Below are 20089 nucleotides of genomic sequence, written 5' to 3' on the forward strand. Positions count from 1 at the left end.
GATTCAGCCCTCGTACGTTGCTGCCTTATTGCTGATCTCAGCTCCATCATGGCTGCTTAGCTGTTGCTTTAAATAAGTTCAAAAGCTGACCTCTCTAATTCAAATTTCGAGCACACAGTCTTATAGAGTATATCATGCCCTGTTAAATAAGCCCCAAACCTCCGTTCTCCGATACTCCTAAATCAAGATATTAATTTAAAAAAAAAATTTTTTTTCCACAAAATGGCAGCCGCAGTTTTTCTGTCAGTTTAAAATCTTTTTTCCTTTTTTCTCTAAAACAGCACCAAAATTAGTTTTAAGTATATAGTCCAATAGTTTTTACCTTTTAATGATGATATCTGCCGGCTCTGCTATTTTTCAATGTCCAGACTTCTTTTTATTAACTTTTAAAATATTGACCTTCTTTTAATGGCATCTGATACTTCTCTATGGTTTTGGGTCCTAGAGGGCTGGAGGACTTGCTGTTTTTCCCTTCTCTTAATGGCGCCATCCTTTACTTCCCTTCCTTTTTTGACACGAAGTCTATGGTTATGAAGTCTCTAATTATCTATGGTTATGAAGTCTCACGTTGTTTCAAAGTCACCAGCTCAGCCGATCTTCTGGGAGGAGCTTTCTGTTCAAACTGCAGGCATGCCAAACAATGTCTGTTTTTCCTCTTTGAAGCTTGTTTCTCACAATTTTAAAGTCCAAATTTCCACCCCTCCTTTACACTCCTAGATATATTATTGCTTTTGTGGCTTCAGACCTTTGCTTTTAAATTTATGTAGTCTTTTATTCGCCCCGGAGTGATAGATATAGATCTATTACCTTCAGTTCTTTTATCCTTCTTCCCACTGCTCCTTAAGTTCTCAGATGTTAAGCAGTCTCATAGAAGCTTTGTATCTTGGTGGATTTAAGCCAGTTAACGGCCTCAGAGATCCTCTGTAGACGATGTAATGCAGTCCTTCTCGGGGGACTCGTCAAAGCCAAATAGAAACCCCACTGGAGTTCCTCGTCAGCCAAAGTAAATCCCCTCAGAACTTCACATGCATGTCTTAGCCCCCTCCCTGCCTGGAAGGGGTAGGCAGCAGGTGTTGAAATCACCTTCTCTGCCCAGAACAGAGGTTCTGATCTGCCCGTCTGCTGAAGTGCAGCTCAATCCTCCATGACCAAAACCGGAAGCTCCCTGCCCACCCCCTTTCTACCTAGATGGAAGGCTTGAGGAAGTTCTCTTTCACTACCTGAAAAAGTGTGCTTGCACATGGAAGGCTAAACTCAGAATAAAACTTTGTTGATCCTCAAGCTGACACTGGACACAACCCTAAAAGAAGAAAAAGAATGCAGATTTATACCCTGCCCAAGCACTTATAACGTTCCTTTCTGATTAGAATAAGGTTTCTTTTGTGGATTTCAGCCTTTTACAGCAATTGGCATCTTTTCAATACTTTTTGTGGTCTGTGGCTGTCGTTAAGATATGAAGTAGGAGGAAAGCTCTTTTTACAGTTGAAGAGGTTGCATGGATCCCCCTGTGTGGGTTCCTTGACACAGCAGAAGAGAACTGCTTTGACTGAACTACTTTGAAAGAAATTCAAAAGGTTTCTCACCTCTATGAGTTCATATATGCCCCTGAAAATTGTCACGCTGACTGAATCTCTTTTCATAATCTGAGGCCCTGAGCCACCTCGGTGGGGAGGGAGGGATATAAATCAAGTAAAATGAAATGAAAAATGAAAATCTGCACACTCAAAAGTTTCCTCCCACATGTGTAGGTAATTCGATGCAGTTGAAGAGTGCCACTCTAACTGAATCTTCTCTCACACTCTAAGCACTGAACTACTTCTCCTGTTTGGATTCTCCGATGCATGACTGTTCTCCCATTGCCTGCTCCCCTTACCCTCACTGGACCCAACGGGATGAGAGCTGCCATTGCAGTAACAGAGGGTGATGGACGAACGGCTAATCAGCAAGTTTAAAGAGGGGGCGTGCTCTCATTCATTTCCCATCATGAAAGCCACCCTTGGGGCCATTAACAAGTCCACGAGTGACGAGCCGGGACCGGACATTGAGAATTCTAAAGATTCTCCCCTCTGTGTGTTCTCTGATGCTGTTGAAGATTCCTCCTCTGACTGAATCTCTTTCCACACTCTGAGCACTCAAAAGGTTTTTCCCCTGTGTGGATTCTCTGATGAAGTTGAAGAGTGCTACTCTGACTGAATCTCTTTCCACACTCTGAGCATTCAAAAGGTTTCCTGCCTGTGTGGATTCTCTGATGACGTTGAAGATTGGTACTCTGAATGAATTTCTTTCCACACTCTGAGCATTCATAAGGTTTTTGGCCTGTGTGGATTCTCTGATGATGTTGAAGATGGCCACTCCGACGAAATCTCTTTCCACACTCTGGGCATTCAAAAGGTTTCTCCCCTGTGTGGATTCTCTGATGATTTTGAAGAGGGCCACTCCGACTGAATCTCTTTCCACACTCTGAGCATTCAAAAGGTTTCTCCCCTGTGTGGGTAATCTGATGACTTTGAAGACTGCTACTCCAACTGAATCTCTTTCCACACTCTGAGCATTCAAAAGGTTTCTCCCCTGTGTGGATTCTCTGATGATTTTGAAGAGGGCCACTCCGACTGAATCTCTTTCCACACTCTGAGCATTCAAAAGGTTTCTCCCCTGTGTGGGTTCTCTGATGACGTTGAAGACTGCCATTCCGACTGAATTTCTTTCCACACTCTGAGCATTCAAAAGGTTTCTCCCCTGTGTGGGTTCTCTGATGATGTTGAAAAGTTTTACTCTGACTGAATCTCTTTCCGCACTCTGAGCATTCAAAAGGTTTCCCGCCTGTGTGGATTCTCTGATGACTTTGAAGATAGCCACTCCGACTGAATCTCTTTCCACACTCTGAGCATTCATAAGGTTTTTGGCCTGTGTGGATTCTCTGATGATGTTGAAGATGGCCACTCCGACGAAATCTCTTTCCACACTCTGGGCATTCAAAAGGTTTCTCCCCTGTGTGGATTCTCTGATGATTTTGAAGAGGGCCACTCCGACTGAATCTCTTTCCACACTCTGAGCATTCAAAAGGTTTCTCCCCTGTGTGGGTAATCTGATGACTTTGAAGACTGCTACTCCAACTGAATCTCTTTCCACACTCCGAGCATTCAAAAGGTTTCTCCCCTGTGTGAATAATCTGATGATTTTGAAGACTGCTACTCCGACTGAATCTCTTTCCACACTCTGAGCATTCAAAAGGTTTCTCCCCTGTGTGGATTCTCTGATGACGTTGAAGACTGCCATTCCGACTGAATTTCTTTCCACACTCTGAGCATTCAAAAGGTTTCTCCCCTGTGTGGGTTCTCTGATGATGTTGAAAAGTTTTACTCTGACTGAATCTCTTTCCGCACTCTGAGCATTCAAAAGGTTTCCCGCCTGTGTGGATTCTCTGATGACTTTGAAGATAGCCACTCCAACTGAATCTCTTTCCACACTCTGAGCACTCAGAAGGTTTTTCCCCTGTATGGATTCTTTGATGATTTTGAAGAGTGCTACTCTGACTGAATCTCTTTCTACACTCTGAGCACTCAAAAGGTTTTTCCCCTGTATGGGTTCTCTGATGACTTTGAAGACTGCCACTCCGGCTGAATCTCTTTCCACACTCTGAGCATTCAAAAGGTTTTCCCCCTGTGTGGGGTCTCTGATGATATTGAAGACTGCCACTCTTACTTAATCTCTTTCCACTCTCTGGGCACATAAAAGTTCTCTCTCCTTGGTGGGTTTTTTGGTGCAGCTGAAAGATTCTACTCTGACTGAATTTATTACTCATTTCTGAGAATTCAGAAGGTTTCTCCTCTCTCTTTATTGGTTGGTGTACAAGGAGCTGTGATCTATTTCTGAAATACTTTCCACACTGAATGGATTTCCTTGTCTTCATTATCCAGTGCTTTGGAAAACGTACATTCTGCTTTCTTCCATCATGCTTCTCAACCATACCACCACCTTTCCTTCTCTTAGGTTTGCCTTGATTCCTGACAATTTTGTTCAAGTTTTCATTTTTAACTCTATGTGGCATTTTCTCATGAAGTTCCTCACCCTCCACATTCCTCTGCTCATCTCCTGCTGGAATAGAGAGAAACTGTTACCACTTGGAAAGAGAGTAAGTTCTAACAGCATCTATATGACTATAGGAGGAAAGTTTGGCGGATCTGAACCACACATCCACGTTTTCCCAAGAAGAATTAATATTTAAGAATACCTCCCCCACCCGTTTATCTGCCCAGACATCTCTTTAATAAGAGGCTGAATTAATCTAACTCATGATACCACTAACTTATCAGCATCAGATGCTCAATATTTTCTCTTCTGAATTTGCCCTCAAGCACCACAGAGGGGAGAGACTCACATCTAGCCACTGTGAAGGCTTTTCTGCTTTTTCTTTACATCAAGGTGTGTTTGATATGCTATTCAGACTGAACCATATCCAGTTTGACTGGGCACTCTGCATTTGGAATGTCGCCGAAGACCTGCTTGTCTCTCTACATCCTCAGTTTAAGAACTACCTTGGCCTGAGCCCAGGTCATGGCTAGAATCACCTGGGGAGGGGGAAATCCAAGTAACTGTGATTTGTTATGCACCGATTTCAACCATTTAGCTTGAGAAGTATTGGATCATAGCAAATGGATTAGTCCAGGGGTGGCCAAGCTTGCTTAATGTAAAAGCCACATGGAATAAAGTTTAGGGTTTTGAGAGCTGCAAGACATGAATGTCAGATGTTTGAGAGAAGGAAGGAAGGAAGGAAGGAAGGAAGGAAGGAAGGAAGGAAGGAAGGAAGGAAGGAAGGAAGGAAGGAAGGAAGGAAGGAAGGAAGGAAGGGAGGGAGGGAGGGAGGAAGGGAGGAAGGGAGGGAGGGAGGAAAAGAGGAAAGAAGGAAGAAAGGAGGGAAGAAAGGAGGGAAGAAAGGAAGGCATGGAGGGAGGAAGGGAGGGAGGAAGTTAGGAAGGAAGGGAGGAAGGCATGGAGGGAGGGAAGAAGGGAGGGAGGGAGGAAGTTAGGGAGGAAGGGAGGAAGGAAGGGAGGGAGGGAGGGTGGAAGGGAGGAATAGAGGGAGGGTGGAAGGGAGGGAGGATGGAAGGAAGGAATTGAGGGTGGAAGGAAGGAAGGAAAGACGGGAAGGAAGAAGGGAGGGAGGGAGGAAGGAAAATAGATGGGGACCAAGGAGGGAGAGAGAGGTGAAATGAAATCAACTTTTACTGCATTCTCCAAGCTTCCAGCTGGCTTTGCTTTGAAAAGTGATTTAAAGACAAATGCCTCCTCCAAACTGGCCGACAGGGCAGTGGGAGCTTTGGGAGCCACACGATCTGTGTGAAAGAGCCACGGTTTGGCCACCCCAGACTAGTCCCTCAGGTTGAAAGTTCCATTCCAGCCAGTGATGGAGTGAAGCCATTTTGCCTTCCATTTTTAAAGTGCCAGTTTCTAGTCATGTCAGTACATTCGGGACACATCTGGGGACCTGCAGGTTCGCTCTAAGGAATTTGGTCTGAACCCTCTGAAGAGCAGCAGAACTGGAAGAGGAAGGGCCGATCAGAGCGCCACAGAGCCTTTCTGAAACTGCCTTCACTTGAAATACCTTTTGGGTGTCAAGAGCCCCTTTTGCATGACAGAATTTAAGGATGCTGTTGGCAGTTCTTTCGCCTTGTGTTGCTGCATGCTGCATATGGGCATTTCTGCCCCCTCCCCCCAGATGACCCCAGAGGTCAGTTCCAATTCTAGGAATACATGAAATTTCCTTATCCTGAATCAGACCTTTGGTCCCTTGGAGTCAGTATCATCTGCTCAGTCCAGCATTGCCTCTCCAGGGTCTCAGGCAGAGGTCTTTCCCTTCACCTCCTATCTGACCCTTTTCTCTGGAGATGCTGCCGATTGAACTGGGGACCTTTTTATTCCCCACAGATCCTCTGCCAGGGAGCCACAGCCCCTCCCCTAGTGGTAGGACGTGCCTCAGAATGATGCAGTGCTATTCAGTATTTGGATTCATTCCTCATCACAACGGAACGGCACCCATGAAAGATCCTTACCCAGAGAGGCCACATTCTCATAGTTCTCCAGCATGACTTCCCTGTACAGAGCTCTTTGTCCCGGATCCAGCAGGGCCCACTCTGCCTCCGTGAAAGAGACGGACACCTCCTCCAAGGAAAAGGGACCCTGGAAGAAAAAGCAGATTCCCTCTTCTTCAGAGATCACGCCTGGCAGAGACTGCACAATGGAAGGGAGTTGTCTGGGAAGATATGGAAAGGAAGGCTTAGGATGGGTAAATGGAATAGTATTCAAGGGATCTCTCACACAGACTCCTTGTAGAAACAGAAGGAGCAAAAACTCCTCTGAGAAAATAGGAGGGACTTGGACTGTGCCCCCCCCACAATCTCTCCTACCTGGATTGCAGGTTCAGCAGCCATCTCCACCCTTCTGAAAATATGAAGGCTCAACAGCATCTCTTCACTGCCTGTTCATGAGACAAGGGAGGAAGGAAGGGTGTTTGTTTATTTGTTCCCTGCTTCACACACCTGCTTTCTGGGGTTGTGAAACCTTACCCTATATATGTTGAACAGATTTTTAAAATACTTTTTATTACATTCTGGGAGAGGCAGAAGAGAAGCACCAGGGACCTATGAGCCTCAGGGATTATAAATGCTGCCAGAATATTTCAGACTTCTGTGAGACTTGGGTTTCCTCTATGGCAGGGGTGGCCAAGGGTAGCTCTCCAGATGTTTTTTGCCTACAACTCCCATCTGCCCCAGCTATTGGCCATGCTGGCTGGGGCTGATGGGAGTTGTAGGCAAAAAACATCTGGAGAGCTAACGTTAGCCACCCCTGCTCTATGGAGAGGGTAAGGGGTTGGTGGAAATGCCGTAGCATGAAACTTCACCATCACCATGTACCAGACGTGAATCAAGCAGTTCTGGAGAGTTGAAGGTAACAAGAATGATTTTTCAGAGTGTCTCTGGGCATGCTAAGTTCACAACCAGGTTTTGAGCCAGATGCAACTTCAACAAGATACCACATCTGTCCCAAGTCCCACCCCAAGACCCTCCCCAAAGTTCCTGGCAGTGCTGGGCCATCGCCTGCCATCCCTCCTCCACCCCCTGCTGCCCACAGCAGCCCCCCAGGTGACCCTTCAAGCACAAGCACAGAAGCCACAGTTCCCCATTATTATTTGCCCCCAGGGACACGTTTTCAGAATTCGGCTGCCCCAGAAGTTGAAGGTTCCCTTTATTCACCAGGCTGAAGAGCTCTGCTGAGGCTGATCTACCTTCCCCCCACCTTGGCAAATTGAGACTCTGATGGAAGGAAGGTGAGATGTGATTTTTTTTTTAATATAATGAGAGACACTGACCTCCAGGAATTTGTGTAATCTCCCTTTAGAGGCATCACAGTTTGTGGACATTGAGTGCCACCAATTACTTCTGTGTTGTCTGTAAAAATATGTATCCTTGCCCCCTCCCCCTGACCTGAACTCTCTACCCATCACATTCACATGCTGCCCCAACTGCACCCAGGCACAAGAACATAAGAACATAAGAGAAGCCATGTTAGATCAGGCCAATGGCCCACCCAGTCCAACACTCTGTGTCACACAGCGGCCAAATATATATATATATATACACACACACACACTGTGGCTAATAGCCACTGATGGACCTCTGCTCCTTATTTTTATCTAAACCCCTCTTGAAGGTGGCCATGCTTGTGGACGCCACCACCTCCTGTGGCAGTGAATTCCACATGTTAATCACCCTTTGGGTGAAGAAGTACTTCCTTTTATCCGTTTTAACCTGTCTGCTCAGCAATTTCATCGAATGCCTACGAGTTCTTGTATTGTGAGAAAGGGAGAAAAGTACTTCTTTCTCTACTTTCTCCATCCCATGCATTATCTTGTAAACTTCTATCATGTCACCCCTCAGTCGACGTTTCTCCAAGCTAAAGAGCCCTAAGCGTTTCAACCTTTCTTCATAGGGAAGGTGTTCCAGCCCTTTAATCATTTTAGTTGCCCTTTTCTGAACTTTCTCCAATGCTATAATATCCTTTTTGAGGTGCGGCGACCAGAACTGCACACAGTACTCCAAATGAGACCGCACCATCAATTTATACAGAGGCATTATGATACTGGCTGATTTACAAGGTGTCATCAGCCATTTACATACTGGCTGATGATACAAGGAGTCCTTACCACAGAAGAGGGTGTCTTGGCCATGCTCCACAGCCTGCACCCTCTGCCCCTGCTCCAAGGAAGCCCCTTCTGCCTCAGGGATTTCAGCTTCCATCTCCAAAGGGGGTCCCCACATCTGAAACAGCAGCCAGGGAGAGCGGTAAGAGATGGAATGGAAAAGAGACCAAGGAAGGGATCCTGCCCCACTCCCAGATTCTGCACCCTTCTCTCAGCAGAGATGGTGAGGTACCTGCAGGGATCAGAAATCTTCTAGCAGAAGAAGCTCTGGGCAATTATCTGGCAAGGAAACTTTAAGATAAGGTCAGATTTAGTTGCTTGAATTAGACAAACAGGAGAGAATCCCCTCACCTGTTCTGCCTGCCTCTTCTCCTCTGCCTGACTCAGGAGGAAACCTTCGGCCAGGGCCACTGCCTGGGAACTGGTCTCCGGCCCACATCCTCTGACCCAGCCCTGCATTTCCTGGGGCAGGAGAGTCAGGAACTGCTCCAGGATCACCAGGTCCAGGATCTGCTTCTTGGTGTGCCTCTCCGGCTTCAGCCACTGGCTGCAAAGTCCATGGAGCTGGCTGCAAAGCTCTCGGGGCCCATCGGCCTCATGGTAGCAGAACTGCCGGAAGTGTTGGCAGTGTACATCTGAGGTCGTGGTGTCTTTAGACAGGACCTCTGGCACAGCTCTTTCCCAGAATTCAGCACCACTTCCAGGTGGGATGGGATGGGGACTCTTCCTTGCTCTCTTGCCAGCTCCAGGTCCTTCTGGGTCCTGCTCTTCCATCTCCTTCTCCTTCTCTTGAGTCAACTCCGTCTCTGAAAAGCTGCCTTTATTAACTTGGCAACAAAAAGGAGGCTTCTCCCTGAGGGGATGGAGAGAGACACAGGAGTGTGTCAAAAGGAAGATACATACACACACAAACCTGCAGACACATAGATGCACATATAAGTACAGCCTCCATTCCCCAAGAGAAGCAGGAAATATAACACAAGTCCTTCATCCAGAGAATTATCGGTTTTCTCCCGGCCCCGTATTCCCACTCACCCTGAAAGAAGGGCCATTTTCCAGACTATTTGGAATAAAGCCTATGAAAAGATTCTGAAGACCTTTGCATGGCTACTAATTATCTCAGTGGTGGAGATGGTAGTTGGGGGGAGGGTCAGCCAAAATACCTGCCATTGCGAGAAGCCAATCAGCATGAATGATTCATTCATATGTTCCCATCTGGGATTCCTTTCTGGGCCTCCTGACTCCCAAAACGCAGGCTTCAAAGTCTTGTCGGCATCTCCCTGAACAAGATCTGAACCCCCCACCCCACCCCTCCTGGGACTGTGCTCTGGCGTTTCTCCCTGTTGTGCTGCCTGGGGGTCTGTGCCTCTCTCGCCTGGCAAAAGGATGCCTGTCCTCCCACCCTAACCCCAGTGCAGGAGGGGGAATCTGGCATCCTGTCACATCTGTCTCTGCCAAGTGAGCTGTGGAGGGATGGGGCAGGGCGATGCGTTTGGAGCAGGCGCGGTTCCTCCGTGTGTTTACATGCCATGTTCCTCACAGGGGTGGATTCTTGTGTGGCCTTTGTTCCTCCAGGCCTTGTATATATTGGGGGTGTGGCCACATCAGCAAGCTCCACCCCTCTCTGCCTGTCAGGGGAGTCGCCTAATGCTCTGATTGGTGGGCTTGGGTGGTGTTTGCATGAGCACCAATGGGCTTGCTAGGCGCTCACCAACTTGGCAACAGGGGTATTTCAAATGTTCCTCTCCTCTGCTGGGCAGCCCCAGCCCCACACTGGCCCCACATCCGGAGGTTAGGATGGGGCTGCAGCCAGTGCAGGCTGGACTTCCCTTCCCCCAGCCCCCACCCCTTCTTAACTCATCCCACTCCCCAAAAGGCCAGCTTCGGTTGTTGGTTTGCAGAATGAAAAGGACCAGCAAGAGAACACCAGTTTCATACAGTTAACTTTTCTTACACTAATTATCGCTTATCCCGACAAACTCCGCTTCCAAAGCTGAACAAAACTGCTGCCTAACAGAGTAACCAACCTCTAGGGGGCTGACGCCAAAATAATCAATCAACTACCCTGAATAAATAACCAAGAAAGTTTCCTACAGTGCCAAAGAAATCCCTGAGAGATCGATCCAGGCCATCCTCAGAAGGCCCCCACTTTGCACTGAAATCGATATGTGAAACTGACAATACTTTTTGCAAGCCCTTTATTCAAGGAATACAGGATCAACGGAAGCACTTTTTGCATTCTCTTGAGAGGCTGAGAAGACGCTTGCACTTTAAGGGACGTTTAGGGCACTGTAACTGTGCAACAGATAGATGTGTGAAAGAGATGTGGACTGATATATTGATTACTGAGCATGAGAACTAATATTTGGATCATAATCAGAAGAGAGGGTCCGAGCTCCGCCCCCCCCCCCCAGTTGTCCAAAGCAGGGGGGGTTGGGAGGGGTTCATGACTGCAGGAGGGGCTGCCTAGGAGAAAGAATGGGGGCAGAAGAGGGAAAGGGGGCTCTGAAATTGAACCCCTCAGCATACAGGCACAAAGACACCTATTTCCCTCTCTGCCTTCTCTTGAGCCTCTCAGTTAGAAATCACCTTCCCCTTGGAGAAGAGAGCCCCGTGGCGCAGACTGGTAAAGCTGCAGTGCTGCAGTCCTAAGCTCTGCTCACGACCTGAGATCGATCCAGGGCGGAAGCTGGGTTTTCAGGTAGCCGGCTCGAGGCTAACCTAGCCTTCCATCCTTCCGAGGTCGGTAAAATGCGGACCCAGCTTGCTAGGGGGGAAGTGTAGAGGACTGGGGAAGGCAATGGCAAACCACCCCGTAGAAAGTCTGCGGTGAAAACGTTGTGAAAGCAACGTCACCCCAGATTCTGAAACGACTGGTGCTTGCACAGGGGACCTTTCCTTTCCTTCCAACGTACAGAGATCAGTTCCCCGGGAGAAAATGGCCCACCCAGGACAGCCCCGGCTTGCAATGATCCCCGCCTCCCCCCCCCTCCAGAACCTAAAAGTTTATCCCCCCCCCTTCCTCCTCCAAGACTTACTTCCAAGTAAAGTTTCCAGGGATCCGGCTGCTGCAAAGCGTTTCTCTCCAGCTGCTGCTTCTCCCACCATCCAGGCCTCCTTAGCTCTGCAAATGCAAAACCCTCCCCCAGGAAAAGCCCCTTTCCTCTCCTGTCCCCCCCTTGCTCGGCCTCTCTAGCAAGCAGCTCCGCGGTTTTAACCCTTCCAGTGCTGCAGAGGAAGGCGAAACGCGTCTTGCTGCCGTCATCCACGCCTTGTGCTGCTCAGTGGGGCTGCTCGGGAGTAACCCTGCTGCAGGGGGTTGCGCTCCTCCCGGGGTGTCCCAGGTGCTGTTCAGGCAGGTCAGGAAAAGGAGGCTGCAGCTGGGTCCCCCCTCCTTAGTCCTCCCCCTTCTAGAACAAGGTCCTAAAATTCATGGGGGGGGCGAAGGGGGGTTAGTGATGATGAGATGAGAGTCTTCTTTAAATGGACCATTGAGCGTTTCTGTTGCCCCCCCCCCCAGAGAAAACCTGGTGGGACCAATAGGGCTTTGATGCCACAGAGCCCCCCCCCCCCTCTGCAGTTGCCCTCTCCTGGGGGGGGGCTGATCTCTGTGGTCTCTGCAGACAAGCACTGGTATTCCAGAAGATCTCCAGGCCCTCCCTGGAGGTTGGCAATCCTGTACCAATTGAGGCACGAATGCCATGGCAGCTTCCTTGGGGAGGTAGGGGGAGGGGAGAAAGAGCTTGCTTTGCCAGGCTCTCTCAATCGCACAGCAGAGCTACTGAGCCAAGCCTCTCTTCCTTCTCTGTTAGCTGAGATTCCACTCTCTGGTCCCCTGGGAAGGAAGGAAGGAAGGAAGGAAGGAAGGAAGGAAGGAAGGAAGGAAGGAAGGAAGGAAGGAAGGAAGGAAGGAAGGAAGGAAGGAAGGAAGGAAGGAAGGAAGGAAGGAAAAAGCCAGAGCTTCCTTTGCCCAGTACAAATATAAAGAGAGCACCTTTAAGAACAAGAAGTGCTAATTTTTAAGCCTGTTTTATGGAGTTTTAGAAAAAAATCTTTGTTTCATGTAGATTTTCTGGACTGTGTAGCCATGGTCTTGGCGTTGTGAGACCTGACGTTTTGCCAGCAACTGTGATTGATATCCTCAGAGGTAGAACGCAGAAAACTGAAGTTTCCCCTGGGTTATACCTCTGAGGATGCCAGTCACAGCTGCTGACAAAACGTCAGGTCTCGCAACGCCAAGACCAAGGCCACACAGCCTGGAAAATCTAAACAACCAATGGACTCCAGCCATGAAAGGCTTCAACAACATATAATCTTTAAGCGTGTTTTCTGGATCCTTTATAAAATGTATATCTCTGCCACTTAATCTTAAATAGGTGCACGCATGGCCCAGCCTGGCATGGCCCAGCCCAGCCAGGTCTCCTTTATGTCGGATCCAGCCCTCGTAACGAATGAGTTTGACACCTGTGGTCTAGCACAAGCCCTACAGTGTGCTGGCTGGCAGCTTTATTTCATTTTGGTAAAAAAAAATCAAATGAATTCATGAGGATCCAGGCTTTGGAACCATGTTTTTGCGGCATGGTGTCACCACAACTCTATGGAGGAGCGATTTTTGTGGTGCTGCCTATAGTCTAAGACATGGTCTATAGTGGAATTCACTGCCACAGGAGGTGGTGGCAGCTACAAGCATAGACAGCTTCAAGAGGGGATTGGATAAGCATCTGGAGCAGAGGCCCATCAGTGGCTATTAGCCACAGCGTACTGTTGGAACTCTCTGTTTGGGGCAGTGATGCTCTGTATTCTTGGTGCTTGGGGGGAGGCACTGTGGGAGGGCTTCTACCTCCACCGGTGGACCTCCTGATGGCACTTGGTTTTTTTGGCCACTGTGTGACACAGTGTTGGACTTGATGGGCCATTGGCCTGATCCAGCATGGCTTCTCTTATGTTCGTATGGTGTTGGTTTTATTTCATTTCATTGTAAAAATCATACGCATTGATAAGGATCCATGTAGATCCAATTTTTAATTTTTCCATATTATGGGATTATGAATATTGTAGGAATATCATATGAATGGATTTTTCATGTACATCAGAAACCATCTAGAAGGAACAAGGATCAGAGCCGGCCCTTCCACTTGGCAAATTTGGCATTTGCCTAGGGCGCCGGTCCAGGGGGGTGCTGAATTGGGAGCCCCTTCCCCCGTGACTCACAGAGGCCTTCCCTGCTCTCACGCCAGCTTTCTTGCTTTCACTCCAGCTTTCACACTCTCATGCTGCCTTCCCCTCTCTCGGCCAGGTTTCTGGCTCTCATGCTGCCTTCCCCTCTCTCGGCCAGGTTTCTGGCTCTCATGCTGCCTTCCCTACTCTCGCACTGCCTTCCCTGCTCTCATGCTGCCTTCCCCTCTCTCGGCCAGGTTTCTGGCTCTCATGCTGCCTTCCCCTCTCTCGGCCAGGTTTCTGGCTCTCATGCTGCCTTCCCCTCTCTCGGCCAGGTTTCTGGCTCTCATGCTGCCTTCCCTACTCTCGCACTGCCTTCTGCGCTCTCGGCCGGCTTTCTTGCTCTTGTCCCTTTCCCTGCTCTCATGCCAGCTTTCTCACTCTCGTGCTGCCTTCCCCGCTCTCGCACTGCCTTCCCGTCTCTCGGCCGGCTTTCTTGCTCTCCTGTCCCCTTCCTGCCGCCCTCCCCGCCTCCATCTCTTCTCCCTTACTGTGCAGGTGATGGGGTGCAGCATCGTGGAGAGGGTGGTGGGAAGCACGCCTGCCTGGGGTGCAGCCCTCCCAGGACTGGCCCTGACAAGGATTCTACTTCATACCGATGAAAGCCATAGCGTGACATCCGCTGTTCTGAAGACTGCTATGAGTGGACTCAGCTTTGGGAATTTGGTTTTGTGCAAAACTTGTTATTAATATCTCCATTTGAATAGATGTATGTTAAATATAGTAACATTGCCCAAGTTCTGTTTGTGCAAATATACTTCCCTGGAGGTTGGCAACTGTGTCCCAATTGAAGCACAAATCTCAAAGCAGCCCCCCCCCCCAATCCTCCCCCCGGCCACCCTCTGTCTTTCCCAGCCCCCCTTGGTCTCTAGCCCGGGCCCTACGAAGGGCGTAACCCCAGGAGTGCCCAAATGCAAAGAACTGCCAGCGAAAGGGGGCCAAACCCAAATCCCTCTCCCCAAAAAACTAGGCTGGGCTTCCCTTGGCCCTCTCAGCCAAGAAGGCGGAAGGCAAACACTCCCCCCTCCTCCCCCAGGGGCAGCCCCCCCTTTATTGGCCAGTAGAGCTCAGACAGTGGAGGGTGGGCAAGCAAGGATGAGCTGCAAGGAATACACCCCTCCCATAGATTTCAGTTTATTTCAATTTATATCCTGCCCTTCCCACAGAAGCGGCTCAGGGCGGCTCACAACATATAAAATTTAACATAGAATTTTAAATTTAAAATACATCAATTACAACAGTTAAAACAATAAAACATGTAAACAGCGATCTATCAAAATACTACACTGAGCCTTCTATAGAATTTCTAATGCCAGTTAATTATAGGCCAGCCGGAAGAGGGCTGTCTTACAGATGCGTTTTCATGGGGGAAACACATGCATGGAAGAGCAATATCATTGGGTGCACTCCCTGACATGGGATCAATGGTGGGGGGGAGACCTTCTGTAGAAAAAGGAGGGGGTTTGTTCCTTGGGAGGAGGAAACCATAGAAGCCTGGAGCATCCTGGAGGGAAAATGGGGGGTCTTGTGGGAAGGATATTGCGTACTTTAGCCTAAGGACAGGCTTATTCTTGCCATTTATCTGGAATTACTTTCACTTTGCACTTTCTCTGCTTTGCACTGCTTCTAGCTCTATGTCAGGGGTGGGGAACCTTTTTTCTGCCAAGGACCATATGGATATTTATAACATCATTTGAAGGCCATAAAAAATTATCAACTTAAAAAACAGTGCTCCGCCAAGGGAGAATGATTCAGGCCAGCAAAATTAATGCAAATAATTGTTTTTCTATTTGAAGTCATGTGGGGAGAGCCTAATCTGGCACGCGCACACACACACATATGTCCCATCGCCTTAGGCACATGCATAGGTCCAGGGCTTTTTTGTAGAAAAAGCGCAGCATGAAGTCAGTAGCATATTAGACCACATCCCCTAATATTAGCATATTAGGTCACACTCATTAGCATATTAGGCCACAGCATCTGGGATAATTAAGTGGAAAGTGAACTGTGACAATAACTTTTCCAGGCCCTGCAGCAATTCTGGCTGGCTGGCTAGCCAGGCCCCAGAGAGGCTGCCACTAGGGTTGCCAATCCCCAGGTGGGGGCAGGGGATCCCCTGGTTTGGAGGACCTCCCCCCGCTTCAGGGTCATCAGAAAGCAGGGGGAGGGGAAGGAAATGTCTGCTGGGTACTCATGATTCCCTATGGAGACTTATTCCCCTAGAAAATAATGAAGAATTGATCCGTGGGTATCTGGGGCTCTGAGGGCTGTTTTTTGAGGTAGAGGCACCATATTTTCAGTATAGCATCCAGTGGCTGTGCCCAAAATACTCCCTAAGTTTCAAAAAGATTGGACCGGGGGATCCAATTCTATGAGCCCCCAAAGAAGGTGCAGCTATCCTTCATTATATCCTATGGAAGGAAGGCATTTAAAAAGTGTGTGGTCCCTTGAAATGGCCAAAACTCCCTTTGGAGTTCAATTATGCTTGTCACACCCTTGCTCCTGGCTCCACCCCCAAAGGCTCCTGGCTCCACCCCCAAAGTCCTCAGATATTTCTTGGACTTGGCAACCCTAGCTGCCACATGGCTCGGTTCAGCCCAGCAATCCCCGAGGGCCACACCAAGTGACCTCGAGGGCCATATACGGCCCTTGGGACGGAGGTTCCCCACCCCTGGCGTAGAGGATGTGCTTTGAAGAATGTTTACTTTTACTGGCATAGACAGTAATATAACAATTTATACTGGCCACCATTTGTTTGCTTACTGTTCCAGCTTGCTTGGCTCTGAGAACCTGTCCTTCCTGTAATCTGTTCAGACACTCAAGAGAAGGATGCTCCCTTCCTTTCTCTATTAGGCACTTTGGAGCAGTGAGGTGGATGATATGCTGGACCATATGCTGAACATGAGTCAACAGTGTGATGGGGCGGCTAAAAAGGCAAATGCAATTTTGGGCTGTATCAGCAGAAGTGTAGTGTCCAGATCACGTGAAGTGATGGTATCGCTTTACTCTGCTCTGGTAAGACCTCACCTGGAGTCTTGTGTTCAGTTTTGGGCACCACATTTTAAGAAAGATATAGACAAGCTGGAACGGATCCAGAGAAGGGCGACGAAGATGGTGAGGGGTCTGGAGACCAAGTCCTATGAGAAAAGGTTGAAGGAGCTGGGGATGTTTCGCCTGGAGATGCGGCGGCTGAGAGGTGATAGGATCATCATCTTCAAGGACTTGAAGGGCTGTCGTATAGAGGATGGAGTGGAATTGTTTTCTGTGGCCCCGGAAGGTAGGACCAGAATCGATGGGTTGAAATTAAATCAAGAGTTTCCAGCTCACCATTAGGAAGAACTTCCTGACCGTTAGAGCGGTTCCTCAGTGGAACAGGCTTTCTCAGGAGGTGGTGGACTCTCCTTCCTTAGAGGTTTTTAAACAGAGGCTAGATGGCCATCTGACAACAATGAAGATTCTGTGAATTTAGAGGGAGGTATTTCTGCCGGGGGTTGGACTAGATGACCCTGGAGGTCCCTTCCAACTCTTCTAAGGCCATTTTCTGTGAATTGCAATTTTTTCTCTGTGTCAATGCCTCCCCCTCCTGCCTGCTGGTGTGGGGCCCAGACTGTGTGTGTCATACTGGGGGGGGGGGGGGTGAGTGGAAAGGAACTTCTTGCCCATTTGGTCAAGCAGAAAGAAAAAATGCTTCAAGGCCTTTTTACTGCAACAGGTCAAGAGCAAATTAATATGACTCTGATGGTTTGATGTTGGACCCAAACCTCCCCACAATGGGCACCATATAAATCTCTCATCTCCGTTTGCATCATTATGTATCTCTTTGCCATAAAACTTAGGTTAGTAAATGCAGCTCCTCCAAGAGCTATGAAACTATGGGGGGAACCCGGCACTGCCCCCTTTACTTCCATCCCACCTTCCAGGGGATCTCTCAGCTCTTGCACTGGCTTTCCCGCTCTAGGCCCCTAGGTGACCTGTGGTGGAGGAGAAGCGCTTGCAAGCCTGCCTATTTCCCCTTTATTCCCCCCTTCACTCTCAGTTAAATATCTGCCTGTCTCAGTGCTCAGAGGCCAACTGTGGTCCCAGTGCTAAGTAAGCTTACTTGAGAGTAAGCCTGCATTATGGTCCTCCTTGACCTCTGAGAGCTGCACAATATGCGTGAAAGAGCCACATGTGGCTCAAGCCAGTTTGGACACCCCCGGTTTAGGTTTTACCAGCTGCTTTAGTCCAGTCTCAGCTGTACTTATGACCAGTGACTGATGCATCTTCTTCTTCTTTTGTATTTTCGTGTGTGTGCATCTGAAGGCCATGACGACCTCTGGTGACTGACCCCTGCTAGAGGCCTGGAGGATATTCAGGGAGGTAGCTAAATAAAGCCTGCCTCTGCTTCCCCACTACTGGTATTCCAAGGAGATCTCCCATCCAAGCCCTTGCCAGAGTCCACCCTGCTCGGCTTCTGAGATCTGACAAGATCAGGCTTGCCTGGTCTCTCCCAGTCAGGGTCCAGTTCCTTCTGCATCATGACTCTAACTAGCCCTGCCTGGCGACTAACCCTCCGCCCACCCTCTTTCTACCTAGATGGCAGGGGGCTTGAGGAAGTTCTCTTTCCCTGTCTCTGAAGAAGTGTGCTTCCACAACGAAGCTTCTACTCAGAATAAAACTTTGTTGGTCCCCAAGCTGACATTGGACACAACCTTTTCCCTAAAAGAAGAAAGAAAAAACAATGCAGATGTGTGGCAAGTCCTTAAAGAGATGGGGGCACCAGCCCACCTCACACGTCTCCTGAGAAACCTATATAAGGACCGAGAAGCAACTGTCAGAACGGGATGTGGAGCAACTGATTGGTTTAGAATAGGAAAAGGGGTTCGACAAGGATGCATATTGTCACCCTGCTTATTTAATTTACATGCAGAGTACATCATGTGGAATGCTGGCCTGAATAAAGCACAAGCCGGAATTAAGATTGCCAGTAAAAACATCAACAACCTCAGATATTCAGATGACACCACTGTAATGGCAGAAAGTGAGGAGGACCTAAAGAACCTCTTGTTGAGGGTGAAAGAGGAGAGCACAAAAGTAGGCTTGAAACTCAACATCAAAAAAAACTAAGATCATGGCATCCAGCCCCATCACACCTTGGCAAATAGAATGATGGGAGATTTTAATGGGACAATACAAAATAATATTGATAGATCAAGCCAAAAGAAAAAAGACAAAGAAGGAAAATTACCAAATTCTTTTTTTGAGTTAGTTAAACAAGAAAATTTGGAAGATATTTGGAGAAAATTTAATCCTGAAGTAAGAGACTATACCTTCTTCTCAGCAAGGCATAATTCCTTTTCTAGAATAGATATGTTATGGGGTTCCAAAAACTTGGGCCTCATGACTAAAAAAGTAGAGATTCTACCAAAGGTTTTTGCAGATCACAACCCAATTTGTTGGACTACAAAATTGCAAAGAAAAACAAGAAGATGGAGAATTAATGAGGACTTACTACAAGATAAAGACATTGTGGCATTTTTAGAGAAGGAATCTGCAGCGTTTTTCCAAATAAATGAAACTGAGGATGTAGAATTTCAAACAGTTTGGGAAACTTACAAAGCAGTAATGAGAGGAATACTAATTACATTGAATAATAAAGATAAGAAGGCCAAAGAAGAACGGTTGCTAGCTTTACAAAATGAAATAAATAAAAAAGAGGGGGAATTGAAAAAAAGACCAGGAAAAAAGAAGCTAATAAAAGAAATTACAATACTACAATCTCAAGTAAGACATTTGCTGAACAAAGAATTAGAATGGAATTTAAAAAGTTTACAACAGAAATCGTTTGAGGGTGCGAATAAACCTGGGAAGTACCTAGCCTGGCAGTTGAAAAAAAAGAAAGAAAATAAAATCATCAATAAAATTATGGTGAATGGAAAAGAAATAGTAGATCAAGACGGAATCAAAAGAGAATTTTTTAAATATTATGCAAAATTATTCAAAGGCGTGACAAATAGAAAAGAAAAAATGGAAGAGTATTTACGAAATATCCAAATAGCGCCCTTGACTGAGTACATGAAAAAGATTTTAAATGATCCAATTGAAAAGATCGAAATTGAAGCCGCAATAAAAGCAATGAAAGAAGGTAAGGCTCCTGGGCCAGATGGATTTACATCTAAATTTTATAAAACCCTCAAAGATGAGATAACACCCAAACTGCAGAAACTGATCAATATAATAAGAGAAAAAGGGATAATTCCAAATACATGGAAAGAAGCTGTAATCTCGTTGATCCCCAAAGAAGATAAAGATGTCACAAATGTAAAGAATTATAGACCAATTTCATTATTAAATAAGGACTACAAGATCTACACAAGAATTCTGGCAGAACGATTGAAGCAATATCTGATAAACTTTATAAAAAAAAATCAAGCTGGATTTCTTTCTAAAAGGCAAATAAGAGACAATGTAAGAGCTGTCATCAATGTTGTGGAATATTATGAAAAGCATCCAGAAAAAGAAGCGGCTTTATTTTTTGTAGATGCGGAAAAAGCCTTTGACAATTTGAACTGGGACTTTATGTTTGCAGTAATGGAAAAAATTAATTTAGGGGAACATTTTATAAGAATGACGAAAGCAATATATACAGAACAGCAAGCAAAATTGTGCGTAAATGCAGATCTTACAAGAGAATTG

General features: G+C 47.2%; 2 protein-coding genes across 2 annotated transcripts in view; both read right to left on the reverse strand.

The window, feature by feature from the left end:
- LOC132570901 (zinc finger protein 658B-like) overlaps positions 1 to 3730 on the reverse strand; it is a 39467-nt gene extending 35737 nt beyond the window's left edge. Inside the window, exon 1 of the mRNA XM_060237539.1 lies at positions 2233 to 3730. Within this exon, the coding sequence (XP_060093522.1) occupies positions 2233 to 3730 (1498 nt within the window). The remainder of the gene's footprint in view (positions 1 to 2232) is intronic.
- The window catches only part of LOC132571576 (zinc finger protein 420-like), an 895908-nt gene that overhangs the window by 618256 nt on the left and 257563 nt on the right, over positions 1 to 20089 (reverse strand). The window lies entirely within an intron of this gene.

This window comes from Heteronotia binoei, chromosome 5 (assembly GCF_032191835.1).
Source record: "Heteronotia binoei isolate CCM8104 ecotype False Entrance Well chromosome 5, APGP_CSIRO_Hbin_v1, whole genome shotgun sequence".
NCBI classification, from domain to species: domain Eukaryota; kingdom Metazoa; phylum Chordata; class Lepidosauria; order Squamata; family Gekkonidae; genus Heteronotia; species Heteronotia binoei.